Source organism: Alexandromys fortis, unplaced genomic scaffold (genome assembly GCF_014885135.2).
Source record: "Alexandromys fortis isolate MF-2015 unplaced genomic scaffold, M_Fortis_MF-2015_v1.1 scaffold_28, whole genome shotgun sequence".
Taxonomy (NCBI): Eukaryota; Metazoa; Chordata; class Mammalia; order Rodentia; family Cricetidae; genus Alexandromys; species Alexandromys fortis.
Window position 1 is genome coordinate 1,747,145 of NW_026067901.1, and position 15,287 is coordinate 1,762,431.

The 15,287-nt window shown below is 47.3% G+C and overlaps 1 protein-coding gene across 2 annotated transcripts; it reads left to right on the top strand.

Moving 5' to 3' along the window:
* Positions 1 to 4,173: 4,173 nt before the first annotated feature.
* Slc38a2 (solute carrier family 38 member 2) lies at positions 4,174 to 14,936 on the top strand. Of its 2 annotated transcripts, XM_050129195.1 has the most exons (16): positions 4,174 to 4,499; positions 5,051 to 5,240; positions 5,602 to 5,683; positions 5,827 to 5,942; positions 8,367 to 8,440; positions 8,554 to 8,646; positions 8,770 to 8,851; positions 10,459 to 10,541; positions 10,917 to 10,975; positions 11,062 to 11,223; positions 11,605 to 11,684; positions 11,786 to 11,886; positions 12,336 to 12,460; positions 12,728 to 12,872; positions 12,957 to 13,054; positions 14,020 to 14,936. In XM_050129195.1, exons 2-16 carry the CDS (start codon positions 5,125 to 5,127, stop codon positions 14,116 to 14,118), a joined length of 1,515 nt encoding a protein of 504 aa, XP_049985152.1. In that variant the 5' UTR covers positions 4,174 to 4,499; positions 5,051 to 5,124; the 3' UTR covers positions 14,119 to 14,936. The 2 variants fall into 2 exon arrangements, with proteins under 2 accessions (XP_049985152.1, XP_049985160.1); XM_050129203.1 differs by lacking the exons at positions 4,174 to 4,499; positions 5,827 to 5,942 and having other exon boundaries at positions 5,092 to 5,240.
* The last annotated feature ends 351 nt before the right edge of the window (positions 14,937 to 15,287 follow it).

Here is a 15,287-nt window from a genome sequence, read left to right on the forward strand (position 1 = left end):
AGGATGGCAAGAGAAACAAGATAAATGCAAGCCACAAACTTTTTTTTTTTTTGAAAGGTTATTTTATGTGTATGGGTGTTTTTTTTCTGTCTGGTGTGTGCATGTGCGTGTGTGTGTGTGTGTGTGTGCGTCACGTGCGTGTCTGGTGCTCATGGATGTTGGAAGAAGGCATCAGATCTCCTGAATGATGAGATTGTTGTGAGCCACAATGAAGGTGCTGAGAATTAAACCGGGGTCCTCTGCATGAACAACAAGAGCTCTTAAGCACTGAGCCATCTCTCCAGCTCTCATAAAAGCCAATGACCTTTTGTAACTAAGTTTCAGAAGTGAGGAGGTTGGAGAGATGGCTCAGTGGTGACGATCATGTGCCTTTCAGAACACTAGTTTCTCAGCTCCCTTGTCAGTAGCTCCCGATAGGTTCTTTTTTTCACATTTAGAATTTATTTTTTATTACTTTATTAATACTAGGAATTAAAATTTCCACTTCCTCCCTTTCTTCCACTTCCCTCCTGCTCCCCCACTCACCCCCCCCCCCGCCCCCACCAGTCCTAAGAAAGGGCAGGGTACCCTGCCCTGTGGGAAGTCCAAGGCCCTTCCCCCTCCATCCAGGCTTAGGAAGGTGTGTATCCAACAGTTCCTGGGGATCCCATCCCTCTGTGAGCCGTGCCTGTGTTCTCTCTCTCTCTCTCTCTCTCTCTCTCTAATAAATATGAAAGCCAGTCCTTTTTTATTTTTTCAAACAAATGATGTGCTGTTACTTTTGCCAAGTAGAGTCACATTGGTAGGCCTGGCCCGTGTTCTTGGAGAGAGGATTTCCAAAAGGTAAGAGACCAGAAAGTAAGATTCACAGGGTCCATCATTGGTAGGGTAGAATTATAGGCAAGGCCAAATGCGGGTGACGGACGCCAACCTCAGAAGGAGACTTGTTGAAAATGGAAAGCAGGGAGAAACAAATCCGCCGGGGGACACACGAGAGGCTGGGTAAACAAATTTCTGAGGGTCACTCTTCAGCCCTGCTGTTTAACAGGTTGGGAAAGTTAGCGAATCACAGCCTCTCAGAAACAAAGCATTCTGTTTTATAGGTAATAATGGTCAAATAATTCTATAGAAGGCAGCTATCTGCCCTCACTAAAACACTTCCAACAACTGTGCCAGAGAGAGGTGGCGCACGCCTTTAATGCCAGCGCTCAGGAGGCAGAGGCAGGCGGATCTCTGAGTTCAAGCCCAGCCTGCTCTTCAGAGCAAGTTCCAGGTCAGGGCCACGTAGAGAAACTCCAAAACAAACAAAACAAACCTCGTAAAACTTCCAACAATTTACCTTGACAATGAACTCAAGAAAATCCGAGCTATTGTGTGGCTGCCTTCCCCTCACAGAATAGGCTATCAGGTTGCTCTCAGACTTCATTGGTCCCAGCAAGAAAGACATTTTACATCACAAAACCAAGTGTGGTGGCCAAGGCTCCAGCAGTGATTCCAACTCCAGGTGTTGAGGGAAGAGGGTAAGGCCAGAAGATCCCGAGTTCCGGTTCAGCCTAGACATGTTTTCTGAAATTCTGGCTCAAAAACCCCCCCCCCCCCCCGCCCCGTGCCAAGTACATTTTACATCACAACTCAAAATGCATCGCATTTAGCAAAATTCAAGTTTCACAGCAAAATATTCAATCTTGCTATGGATAGGATAGTGATTTTTTTCCCCCATTCCATCCTACCCGGTAAAGAAGGGTGTAAGCTGATAGACGCCACGGAATTCATCAGTCTCAACCACTTGGCCCCTTTCTCAGTTTGGAAAAAACGTAGGCCTTCAGCATTACAACATTTGGGGTTCAGTTTCATCACGTCTCCTGCCTTCTAGACAAAGAACAGCAAACCCCAACACAGTTGAGGTCTCGCTTGGGAAACACTCGGTTAGATATTTATTTTTAAGGCTTATTTTTAGTTGTGTCTGTGTTTTGGCGACGATTATGTCTCTGCACCACATGTATGATGTGGCCACAGAAGCCAGAAAAGAACCTTGGATCCCCTGGAACTGAAGTTACAAAGAGTAATATTCAAATGTATAAACTGTACACAAACCAGGCCACTTTGGAAAGAAGTGCCATTCGTAATTAAAGTAGGAGGGTCTGGGCTAGAGTGAGGGCTTCCTGGGCAATAACACAGTGTCTCCAGGTTCTGGCTGGCGGTCACAGTAGTGGCACGTGACTGATGAGCCTGAACCTGGGTCCTCCAGAAGGGCAGCAATGCTCTTAACCAGAGAGCCATCTCTTCAGGCCAAGTCGTGTAGTTTTGATTGGCTGTTAGGAAGACTCAAACTGGTGATAGAAAAAACGTCTTTTGTTTTGTTTTGGTCATGTACTGTTCAGGTTCTGACTGTCAAGAAAGTTAGATTAAGATTGTGTGTGCGCGCGTGCGCACACATTTAATTTCACACACACACACACATTTAATTTCGCAGGTATGGCTCTTCCCTAACTAGCCTGTAATATGAACCACCAATAAATCCAAAGGACAATAGATCTAGCTGTATTGCAAATTGCAGCCATAACCACCAAACCAGAGAACTTCCGGAACACCTCTGACAGGGCAGAGATTTACCTGGAATGAAAAAGTGCTTTAAGACCTTTCGATTTTTATCAGCTGAAACCTGATATGAAGGAATGTCCCGGGCTCCTCTGGAGCCCACCACTAAGATTTTTCTGACAAGAGTAGAGCCCGCATTGGTAGGGAGTACGGCCACAGAAAGGTAATCAAGACTTTTCCGCCTTGATTGTACGTCAAATTCCTAACCTCTCCGCCCCATGGGAAGGCTGTCGGCACAGACTTCAAACTTGAACAATTTGAGGGCTGTACAAGACGGGACAGGTTTACAAAGTCCTGCACTCACGGCTTAGAAAATGGCACTGAGGTCTGAGGAGGGAACCCTGAAGGCAGGCCGAATAAGGCTCTCCTGGGTCTTAATGCCTAAGCCTAGAATGACAGTGGCCCTTGAGAGGGACAAGGGGACGTGCGGTACTGAAGTTAGACTATTGTTTAAGTGTGACTGGCAGGACCAGAGTAGAAGGTGTAGGCTGAGGAACACAGGGTGTAAAGGGGAAATAGGGTCCTGCCCTGTCAATCACGAACACTGGCACAGGCTGAAGGCACCCCAAGTCTTACGTGCCACGGAAATAGGCAGCGGTACAGATTTCCTCAGGAAAACATTGAAGGCAAAAATCGTGATCACACCCAGTCTTTTCCTCTGTGCCCAGCCCAATCTCTCCCACGTCCCCCAAAGGAAGAGAGCACGAGGTCAAACTCGTTTGTTTATTCCTTCATTCAACTAGCATTTCTCTCTCCTCGAGGGTCTTTGTTCAACAGAAAAGGAAGGGCCCTCGCCTTTCAGGCAGCACCGAATATTCTAGTCTAAGGGGCCCCCTGAGCCGTCCGACTCTGCAAGCCCACAGCCCCAGCGAGGGATCCGGGCTGCAGAGAAAGCTCCAGGCCTGCATTCCAACAAGGGCGCGCTTGGTGGAGGCCCGGGGAGGTGGCTAACAGCAGCGCTCAGCGTGGGGTGGGGTGGTGGCAGGAGGGAGAGTGTCCGCCGAGGGGTGGCCAGGACGCTCCTAGGCGGCCTCAGCAGAGCTGGATCCCCCAGCCCCGACCCCTTTTCATGGGATCTGATTTTCTGGTCAAACGTAAATCTCCCCAGCTAAGCTGTCCCACGTGCACACCAAAAGTCTCTCCTGAAACGGAACTGAGAGCCGCCCTAATCATCAGGCTAGTTCTGGGGAGAGTGAAAGCAAGATCTAGGTGGAAAGATCGAGAACACAATCCGACCATCAGGGTAGCGTGGCAGCGCTGGCTCAAGTTCCGCGTACATCTTAAGGCACCGGCTGGAAAAGGTGTAGAATTGGGGGGGGGGGACACACATGCAGGATGTGTCCCCGAAATGCAGTGTTGGTGACTGGGATGGGAGTGAAATCTTCTGGGAGCTGGCTCCAGACGGCAGCCGCGGGGGACGGCCACCCACGGGGCTGCGGTGCACGGGCTTGCGGAGCCACGAGGAAGCGGGGTGCGACCGGCCCCCCCGAATCGGGGTGCGGGGTAGCGGGGCGGGCGGGAGGCCGCTGGAGGGAAAGGGACGCGGCCTGGAGGCGGAGCCCAGGTGCTGTTGATACACAAAGAGCAGCCGCCAGCCCCGCCCACTGACGCGGCACCCGCCGCTATAACTCGGCGCTCGCGAGGCAGCTCCACACCGCGCCACGCCGCCGCCCGCGCCGGATGATCGTGATCGCCATTCCCCCGCTTTAAAAAAAAAAATAAAGAAATAAAGAAGAAAAGGAAGAAAAAGCTGATCCTAATTTAATTAAAGTCAATCTCTCAAACGCCTGTTGGATTGCGGGGATCGTTAGAGAATCTGTCGCTGTTATTTTCGTCCCGTCTTTTTACGATCTTGGTGTGACCGAGACAGCCTGCGGGAGACGCTGCCGTGTGGTGGGCCAGCCCGGAGGGAGAGCGCCGAGGTGAGGCGGGGGAGGGGCGGCGGCGGGAGCGGGGTCTGCGGGTGGGCGGGCAGCCGGCCGCAGCCTCCCGTTAGAGGAAGCGAGGAGCCGCGCGGGCGCGGGGTCGCTCTCGTCTGCTGCAAGCCGGGTCTAGTGACCCGAACGTGAAATCAATCCGGACACGGGGAGAAGAGGCGAGCGGCGAGGGTTTGACAATCGCCGCTCGGTATTGCATCAGTTCCTCCCCGGGCAGAGGAGGGGCCGGGGACCGGGGACCCACGGCGGCTGGAGGGCTCGGCGTGTCGCTTGTAAACATGCTCTAGCCGAGGGGGACACCGGGCTGGGCGCCGAGGTGGCTGGAGGGGGCGCCGCGGCGGGCGCATCTTTGTTCTCGCGGTCCCCTCCGCCGGTACTTTTCCGCCCCTCGCCGCGCCCCCGCCCCTCGCTCGCCTGGTACTTTTCCACTCGCCTGGCGGGGGATGAATCAGCCGCGCTGCGCCGCCCGGCGGCGTCACGTGGTCGGGGGCGGGCGGGCTGGCGCTGCAGTCCTGACGCCGCCTCTACCTTCGCAGGCTTGCAGCCTCGAGGGCCAGTGCGCCGCCAAGGACAAAAGGAACCCCGCGCCGGACGCACACTTCCGATCAGCATGAAGAAGACCGAAATGGGAAGGTTCAACATCTCCCCGGATGAGGACAGCAGCAGCTACAGCTCCAACAGTGACTTCAACTACTCCTACCCCACCAAGCAGGCTGCTCTGAAAAGGTGGGAGAAGTGCGCTTTGCAAAAATAATAGATAAATAAATAAGAACTAGCACACATCGCCTCGGGTTGGAGGGATGGCTCAGCGGTCATAGGCTAACGCTCCCTCGGGGCCCTAGGATACTTGCCCGGGGCCCCAGCCTCTTGTTCCTAGCCCCGGAGAGAGTAGCCTACTAAATTACCCGGTTGTTAACTGCATTACCAACAGTATCTCAGGAAAGACTTTACTCCTTAGGCATTAACTAAAAGGTGCCGTAGCAGAACCGAAGGGCTGTTTTACTTTATGTACACAAAACACGATTTTGTGTATCCCTCGGTTGGGTTACAATTACACTTTTTTTTTTTTTTAATTTTATTTTTGCAGCCATTACGTGGATGTAGATCCTGAAAACCAGAACTTTTTACTTGAATCCAATTTGGGGAAGAAGAAGTATGAAACTGACTTTGTAAGTTGAAAATACTGTTTCTTATGTGCCTGGCTTTATGGAGTAAAAGAATAGTGTTTTAGATTTCAAATCTAACTTGCCCAAAGCTGGTTTGCTCCTTTTAATTATTGTTATATGTTTGGTTATCGTTTCCCTCTGTGTAGCATCCAGGTACTACTTCCTTTGGAATGTCAGTATTTAATCTGAGCAATGCGATTGTGGGCAGTGGAATCCTTGGGCTTTCTTATGCCATGGCTAATACTGGAATTGCTCTTTTTATGTAAGTATGTGTAAGTAGTGAGCCTGCCATGCAGGGCAGTTAATATGAATAAACATATTTTGGCTCCAGAAAAGAATTTGCAGTTCAAATAGCTGATTTAGAAATCGTTTAAACTTTGACGTGTGAGAAATCCGAAACTCTGTCTTACTACATAATATACAACATAAAGAAAGCAGGTTAGATAGAACGTTGGGTAGCTCTTGACACTGACAGGTTGAGGCCAGTGAGAAAGTATTGAGTTTAGAGTAACTCTAATGTCTGATTAAAAACAGAAGCCAAGGTTACAGTAAGTGAAGTGGCTCCAGTTGGGTTTCACAAGTTGACAGTTTCCCCCTAAAACCTGTGGCCCTCAAACATAAGGGAAAAAAAAGTTCTGGATAAAGGTGTGGTGATATTTACCTTGCCTAGAACATGCTGGTTTTAGGACATGTGAGTCATAGTTTTCTGGATGCTAAAATGCAAAACTCCATTTTTTTTAAAGATGTTTTTCCAGATCTGTATGATGCCTGAATATTTTAAATACGAGCCTACTAATTGTTTCAAAAGTTAATTAGCTGGTCCTCTGATTTCTAAAATTTCTGGTTAGAGGTTGCAAAATGGTTTTTAACCCATTTTGGGGTCACTGACCCTTGGGGGTTGTGATTGAAGAGTCATGGGCTATAAAAGTACCAGTCAGTGGTAGAGTGCTTGCCTAGCGTGCATGACTCCCAGTGCTCTCAGAAAAGCAGGGGGCAGGAAGTGCTCCTTCCAAGGACAGAAGCATGTACAAGTGTGAGTGTATGGTTTTCAGTGTTTTAAGTTCCAAACGGCCTGTAGATGTGTGGTTGACAGTTTCCGTAGAAGGCCCTCTAACGCCACCAGAACCACACACGCTCTACAAACGTCCCTTCCCTTCGTGACAGTTATGTTTTGGTTAGCTGACCGCTACCTTCCCCTCAAGTTATTTTCTCCAATGTTTATGAGAAGAAAAACTCAGCTTTATGAAATTCCACACTAACTAATGTTAAGCCTGACATTGGATACTAAAAGCATTAGGGTAAGGGTCTTGGAGGCGGTTCTTGCTAAAATGAAGCCCCAGGACCTTTAGCTATAGAACATTCCGGAATCTCAATTTTTGATGGGACTCTGAATGGCTGGCATCAGAGTCACAAGTTTGAAACCCTTTCTGGCTCTTGCCACGAGAACTGGAAACTTTAAAATGCTACCAATGTGGTTATGGGTGGCTGTTTCATAACTGAAAGGAAAACTTACCGTGTAACCCTTGAACTTTTGGAATTCTACTTTAATAGCTTAATTTGTATTTGATTAACCATTTTAATAAATGGCCAAATGATACCAAGATTGTGCGAGTTTTTATTCGTTCTTATTTACATTGTAAAGGTAGATGGGCCAGAAGCCACGTACAAGAAATGACAAGTGGACCTTTTAAGGAGAGTTAATCTTGAGGTTGAAAGCAACCTCAGGGGGCATGAAATCCATTGGAAAGACAGTACCTAATTTGTTACAGTTTTTTTAATTGACTTTTTCTGAGAGGCCAGGCAAATAGTGTCACCTCAAACCCGGGTGTCCTGCCATTCTGACCTTAGAATGGAGGTCACAGCCTATGTTCTGTGCTGTTGACGCCTTTCCCCCCTTGGCCAGCACCTTACATAGTGTACAGTTTGCCCATACAAGGTCAGAATTTATGTGGCTGTCTCATTTGCATATTTGCTGGGTTTTTTTTTTTTTCTGTTTTAATCAGTGCGTTGTTTGCCTTCATAGAAGGAAAGTGGAACTTGGCTGAGAAACTCAAGGAGAGCAGTGGTGTTAGGCCCTTTCCTCCTTTCTTAAACACTACCTCCAAGTGGACGTCCCAGAGTTCTGTAGTGGGGCACATCTTTTTGTGTCTTCCCAGTCACCTGATTTGTTAGAGTTTTTTTAATTGACTTTTTCTGAGAGGTCACACAAATAGTGTCACCTCAAGCCCGGGTGTCACTTCTTTGATAGTAGTTTTTTTTTTTTTTTTTAAATACTGTCTGAGGAAATGTTAGTTCCACTTCCGCCCGTCTTCCTTTCTCACAGTCTGTCTGGTCCAGGGGGTCTTGGCCTTTCCTTACCCATCTATTGAATGGCATAAAAGCCTTGTGGACTAAGTTTGATGGCAAGTTTTAAGTGAAACTGTTAGGAACACATGGCAGGTATATAGATAATTATGGTCCCAGAACCAGAGTACAAGTTTCTACTTCCCGAGACCTGGGGCTTTGCAGAGTTCCCTGCATTGGGCACAGTGGACATGGCTTTATTTAATACAGCGGAGCTCACCTGTTAGCTGCGGTAGTGACAGTCAAGGACGAGAGAGGGACCGCCACCGGTTGTGCTGTAGAAGGGAGGTGCCAAGTGGATAGCCCTGCTGGTTTGTAACAGTGTGCCTTTTCCTCTTCTCAGAATTCTCTTGACATTTGTGTCGATATTTTCCTTGTACTCCGTTCATCTCCTCTTGAAGACTGCCAATGAAGGAGGTAGGTGGCACTCTCGGTCTGCCCCCGCCCGCCCCCAGCCATCTCTGCCTATCCTGATTTGGGCTGGGGTAGAGCTTCCAGAGGGCTTCATTCCTCTGTGCTCTTCCGTGCAGGGTCTTTATTATATGAACAGTTGGGGCATAAGGCGTTTGGACTGGCTGGGAAGCTCGCAGCCTCCGGCTCGATCACAATGCAGAACATTGGAGGTACGTTCTGAAAGGGCACTTTGGGTAGGCTTCGTTGAGTAGTAGCACAAGGTGGTGACACATGACCTCGGTGTCACAGGCCACATTTTGCACTTGTAATGGTTTAATTTTGTTTTCCTCCAGCTATGTCAAGCTACCTCTTCATAGTGAAATATGAGTTACCTTTGGTGATCAAGGCTTTAATGAACATTGAAGATACAAATGGGTAGGTGCTAAGTAAGGTTACTGCATAGAAACAATCGCAGATACTTTTTTTCTCTTTTTCTTTTGGTCAAAGTTGGATATAAATAAAACAGTTCATCAGTAAGTCTCCCACAAGTATTCTTGTCCGTACTTAACTCCTGACAGGGAAGTGCCCCCCCACCTCCCCGAGCAATGTGGACTTGCGCAGCGGTTTGCACTTAACTCAGAATAACAAGTACGCCAACCTGGCTGCGGAACTTCTCTAGTGCTCGAATTCATCTCTGTTTATATTCCATTTGCTACAGTTGCTGGCTATAGAGTTGTTTAAGACAGAAAGTCGTCGTCCCACCGCCAAAAAAAAAAAAAAAAAATACCAGTCATGCTTAAAATAGTTAAATGAAGAAAACCAGAAACTGCCCGGCTGTGCTGTAGAAAGTGAAGTCTTCCAGCAGTTCCTCATCCCTGGGAGGAACAGGCCTGATGTAAACAGCCAGGCTCATCTGCTTCCCAACTCTGCACAGGGACCTGTGGCTCCCACTGTGTGCTCACACAGGGACGTGTGGCTCCCAGTGCGCGCTTCGAGGCTTGGTTCATCATGCCGATCTTTCAGCAGTGTTTTTCAGTGGTGTTCTTGTTACTGTCATGAGTGGAGTGGAGCCCGTGAGGAGCTAGGACTTAAAAATAGTGCTTTTTAAGAACGAATGGCGTTCGAGACCAGCCTGGTCTACAAGAGCTAGTTCCGGGACAGGCTCCAAAACCACAGAGAAAACCCGGCCTCGAAAAACCAAAAAAAAAAAACAGGAGGCAGGAGGATCTCTGTGAGTTTGAGGGCAGCCTGGTCTACAAGAGCTAGTGCCAGGACAGGCTTCAAAGCTACAGAGAAACGCTGTCTCGAAAAAACTAAATAAATAAATAAATTTTTTTTTTTTGAAAAAAAAAGAAGGAACGGCTTTACCTTGAGACAGGGTCTCCTTGTTTAATTCTAGCTGGCCTGGACTCAAATAGTCCGCTTGCCTCTGGGACAGAACATGCAAGTGCATGCCACTACCATGCCCGCACGCCATTACCATGCCCAGCGAGACTAGGCCTTGGTTACTAGAACTTAGGGAACATTTAGTTTCAGAAATGGCCTTTTAACTATAGTTTATTCTGGCATTAAGGTGGGTTTAGGTGTTACTATGATAATCTGAAATAAATTCTAATCGAGTGGGGGTTTGGTTCAGACTAGTTTGGGGGAGGAGAGTGGTTGCCTGTGAATTTTAATCTAAGTGGAAATTTCCTTAGTGAAATGCTTAATGACTGTCCATGCTGACAACCGTCTGAAGAATCTTGCCGTACTTCCTTCTCTCCTTGGATAGAAATGACAGGCGAGAACTGTGATGTCGGTGTACGGTTCTCAGAGATAAGCTTGCCAGCTGCACAGAGCAGCTTTGTTCCCTACGCTAGTATCAAGCTTTAAGAAGTGTTTTATGTTCTGAATCAGCTGGCAGTCCTCCCAGAGCCGAGAATGGCGCAGAAGCTCATGCCTTTCACCCCCACCTCTAACCTGACTGCGCGCTCAGTTAAACTGCCCTTTCGTGCGTGTTGTTAGATGTGTCGTCGATTTTTGCCCTTTCTCATCTCTCCTAGATTGTGGTATCTGAATGGTGACTACCTGGTCCTGTTGGTGTCCTTGGTGCTTATCCTCCCATTGTCGCTGCTGAGAAATCTAGGTGAGCGAGACATTTTGCTGCTTTGTTTTTTTTTTGTTTTGTTTCAAGGCCGGGTCTCTCTGTAGCTTTGGAGCATATCCTGAAAGAAACTTGCTCTGTAGACCAGGCTGGCCTTCTGAGTGCTGGGATTGAAAAGGTGTGCGCCGCCACAGCTGGCCTGGTGAGCCAGCAGTTCCTAACGGGTGTTGCTACTTAGCGGTGCGGTCTACCAGAACCCAGCACCTGGTGTTGAGAATGAATGGCAGTGTGACACACTTACAGCGTAGCAGTGGAGCCCCCAACTGGTCGTAGCACGCCATTGCTAGCCCTAGTGTCTTACAGTCTCTTCTCCATCCCTGCTGGATTAACCCGGAACCCTTCTCTCCACCTCTCCAGGGTACTTGGGGTACACCAGTGGCCTCTCCTTGCTGTGTATGATGTTCTTTCTGATTGTGGTAGGTAACAGTTTCTCCTTTTGGAAAATACCCTTGGAAAGCTCTGTCAAGTTACTCTGCTTAACAAATGCAAAAATACGTTTTAGGTGATTTGCAAGAAGTTTCAGATCCCTTGCCCTGTAGAAGCTTTGATGATCAATGAAACTGTGAACGCCACATCAGCGCTGGCCCTCCTGGCGTCTAACGTGACGTCCAATGCCACCGCCTCAGACTGTTGCACGCCGCGTTACTTTATCTTCAACTCACAGGTAACTAGTTGCTGTCCTGCTTTCTAGAAAGAACTTTTTGGGGAGGGACAGGAGAAGAAGAAATCGCCCATTAGGAATTTTAAAACATCTCTTGAGATAAATTGAGGCTGGATGATGGATGCTTTTTAGGGGGGGCAGAAAGGAGAACTAGACAGAAGTCTCAGGTTCTCCTGTGACTAGGAATACAAGCAAACTAGGCACACGGCCTCAAAGTGGCGCGTCTCAGGTTGTCTTGGTCATACATGGGAAACAAAATTGAAGAGTGGGGGTGAATGCCGCAGCAGTGATGCCCTCCAAGCTCTGGTGTAAATCCCTGAAGCACCGGCGGGGACTGCCAAGGGTATGCCATGGGGTGTAAATGCAGCGGTGTGTCTCTTCCAGACCGTGTACGCCGTGCCCATCCTGACGTTCTCCTTTGTCTGCCATCCTGCTATCCTTCCCATCTACGAAGAGCTGAAAGGGTAGGGCTTCATCTTTTCTGGCTTTGATTGGCAGCTCCCACGGTAGCTTGTAACGTGCTGGTTCCGCTGACCATCGCACGCGCTCTGTTGTGCTTGTGCAGGCGCAGCCGCAGGAGGATGATGAACGTGTCCAAGATTTCTTTCTTTGCCATGTTTCTGATGTACCTGCTTGCTGCTCTCTTTGGATACCTGACATTTTACGGTAAGTGATGCCTAATCTCAGGTTGTTGGAACCGATATCCTGTGTGTATCTTTGCTGTAAGAAGTCCCCTTCTCATCCAGATTCAGAAGCAGATGTGAGCCATTTGCTGATGTTTCTGTGACGTCCTTGCCTCTGTTGCACGCCCGCTGCCTCTGCTCCCACCGTTAGCTGTAGCTAACACAAGACACACGTGCGTGCTCACACACTAAGCCAGAGTGGGATTAGGTGCATTAGCCCCTGTTCTTACTGGAGGTCACGTGGCGAAATCTCGGTATTCAGAAAACATTTCCTCCAATGTTACTTTAATTGCGTTAATCATAATTCCAGATTAATCTCATTAGCCTTAGTTTGTAGTCATTGTGAGAGTGCAGATTTCACTGTGAGTCCGCTCTCCTCCTTGATCCCTAGAGAAAGCCACACTGAAAGCTTTTTCTGCTGTGTCCCCACAGGACAAGTCGAGTCGGAGCTGCTGCACACCTACTCCTCAATAGTGGGGACTGACATTCTCCTCCTGATTGTCCGTTTGGCTGTGCTGATGGCTGTCACCCTCACGGTGCCGGTGGTTATTTTCCCGGTAGGTAGCCACCTGCTCCTGCACAGCTATGATGAGCCTGGGTGTGGCGATTTAAGGAGGGAGACTGCAGCAGGGCCACACTGGGGGAGGTTTGCAGGGATGAGTAGTGGCGGAGAGCGGGCTCCAGATCATCGCGGGGCAGCAAACAGGAGGGAGGGGCATCAGTTCTAGAAAAACTGCCGTTGATACGTTGTAAATTGCTTGTGAATTCTTTGCACTAATTAAAGTAGGATTGCTAAAACAATAAGCGATATTTTTTTTTTTCAGATCCGGAGTTCCATCACTCACTTACTGTGTGCTGCAAAGGAGTTCAGTTGGTGGCGTCACAGTGTCATCACCGTGGCTATCTTGTCCTTTACCAACTTGCTTGTCATCTTTGTCCCCACCATTAGGGACATCTTTGGTTTCATTGGTAAGTTCTGATTTACATGCCTAAGGATATTGAGCCTTCAAACTAGACTCATTGAGTTCTCAAAGGATAAACGCCCTTTTACAGGTGCATCGGCAGCTGCCATGCTGATTTTTATTCTTCCATCTGCCTTCTACATCAAGTTAGTGAAGAAAGAACCCATGAGATCTGTGCAAAAGATTGGGGTGAGTGAGCGGTGACGGTAAAACCAGTAGTTACTTTCAGTCTCTCCTGAAGTTCTAGCAGTGAAATACTTAAAAGGTTGCTGTGCACTAGAAACATAATTGCAGAACGGTGCTAAGAGCAGTGTAAAGATATTGACATACTTACTCCTACCCTGTGATGGGTGCCAGTGTGCACAGCAAGAAAGGTGAGGGTGTTATCTAAATGAGACCGTCCTTGAGTAGGACTCTGGGGGCTTCTGAATGCGTTCACGGCTGTATTCATCCTTAGGTTTGCTAGCATCTTGTTTCAAAGGGCAAACTATGCCAAGCACAAACCATGCTCTTTGGAATCAGAATTCTAGCAGGGGAACGTAGGAATAAAAAATTGCCAGCCCTGTGGGGGTATTGGGAATAAGAGACCATAGCCCTACTGTCTGACCACTAATTGTGGTCTAAGAATGAGGTTAGGAGTAAATGGGGGTGAACTTTTCTTGGGGAGACAAACTAATAAGCACAGACACCGGCAAACCAAGGTCTAACGTGGGAAGGTCTACACAGTGTGAAGATGTATTGCTGTGATTGGGGTGATTAAAAAGCTGAACAGCCAGTAACCAAGCGGTATAGGCAGGGTATCCAGGGAGAGAAAGGAAGAGGAGGAGAGGACATGGGAAGCGTAAATTGTGAGAGTGGTAATGTCACGGGATAGAAGATGGATACAATGGGCTACTTTAAGTTACCGGAGCTGTTAGGAGCAAGTCTAAGCAGGGAGTCAAACTTTCATAAGTCTCTGTCATTGCTGTCCAACCCCTCTAATCTATACGTTTATTAATTATAGGGACATGGGTGAGAAATTACAGGTTCATGAAAGCCTTCTGTGCTCTAAGTAACTTTGATCCCTTAACAGTTTGTATTTAGTCAGGTAAGAGAGTATTGTAACAGGTGTGATTCTAGCATCCGCCCTGATGAGTTTTCTCTGCTTCCTGCAGGCCCTGTTGTTCTTCATCAGTGGCATAGTGGTGATGACCGGAAGTATGGCCTTGATTGTTCTGGATTGGGTGCACAATGCCTCTACAGGTGGCCACTAATGGCACCACTGAAACTCAACAGTCCATCTGCCACCAGTGTTGAGTCAACACTCAACTTGCTCAGAAATTTCACCTGATGCTTTCGGTTCACTTCCTTTTGAAGTGCAGATTCCTCGCTGGTTCTTCTGGATGCAGAATAAGTGGAACTTTTTTTTTATTTTGTTTTGATTTCGGTTTTTTATTTTTTTATTTTTTTTAAGAAACTTATCTGTGTGTTAAGGAATGGATATTAACAGCAAAACCACGAGTCTTGGGTTAAGGGAAGTGACTATTTATTCCATTCCAGAGAATGGACGAACTTTAACTTTTTTATCAAGCCACATGCTTGGCTGTGTCATTGTTTAACTTGGATATTTTATGATTTTACTTGAATGTGCCTAATGGAACCATTCGATGTGAAAAACACTTAATTTACAGCAAAGTATTGAAATAAGCATTGAGAAAAAACTTATTTTTTGTACCAAAAAATACTTTAAAAGACCTCAGAAGCACTATTTTACTTTGAAGAAGTTGCATTTTTTGAACTTTATCCAGAACCAGTTGTCAATAAACTCCGTAACACAATTTCATTGATATTTAAAAACGAATATTAGTATTATGAAATTATTTGCCTTTTTTGTAGGCATTATAAGCCAAATACTTTTTTACCCAAAATCATTTTCGGGGAAAATGTTAAGAAAAATTGTATCATGAATTAGCATAGTTTGTTTTGTTTGTTCAGATTTCACTTTAATTGGTAGCTGCTGCACCAGATCTGGTGAACACTGTTCATCAGTTTCTTTGCTTCCAGATAATTGGCTCATTAAATCTAAAATGTTTGTCTTCAGCCGAGTAGGCTGAAAAGCAGTGCAGATATTTCTGTTGGAAATGAAATAACTGATTTTGAGGTACCAAACAGTTTGTGCAATTGGGTAAGACAGGGTTTATTCAGTTGCGTCTGTCTCCAGAGTTGTATCATCAGCTCTCTGAGTCGAGCTTTTGGGCCTGCCCTTTAAAACATTGTTTCCAGAGGTGAAAATGGCCCCTGATGGCAGTAGGCCAGAACTCTCCAGCAGGAAGTACAGCTTGCAAATGCTCATCTGCTGGAAGCACAATTTACTTGACAACACGTGGCTCATGTGTTCCTGCTGCGTCTGCAGTAGAGGTCTGACCCCCAGGCTGCATGCCGC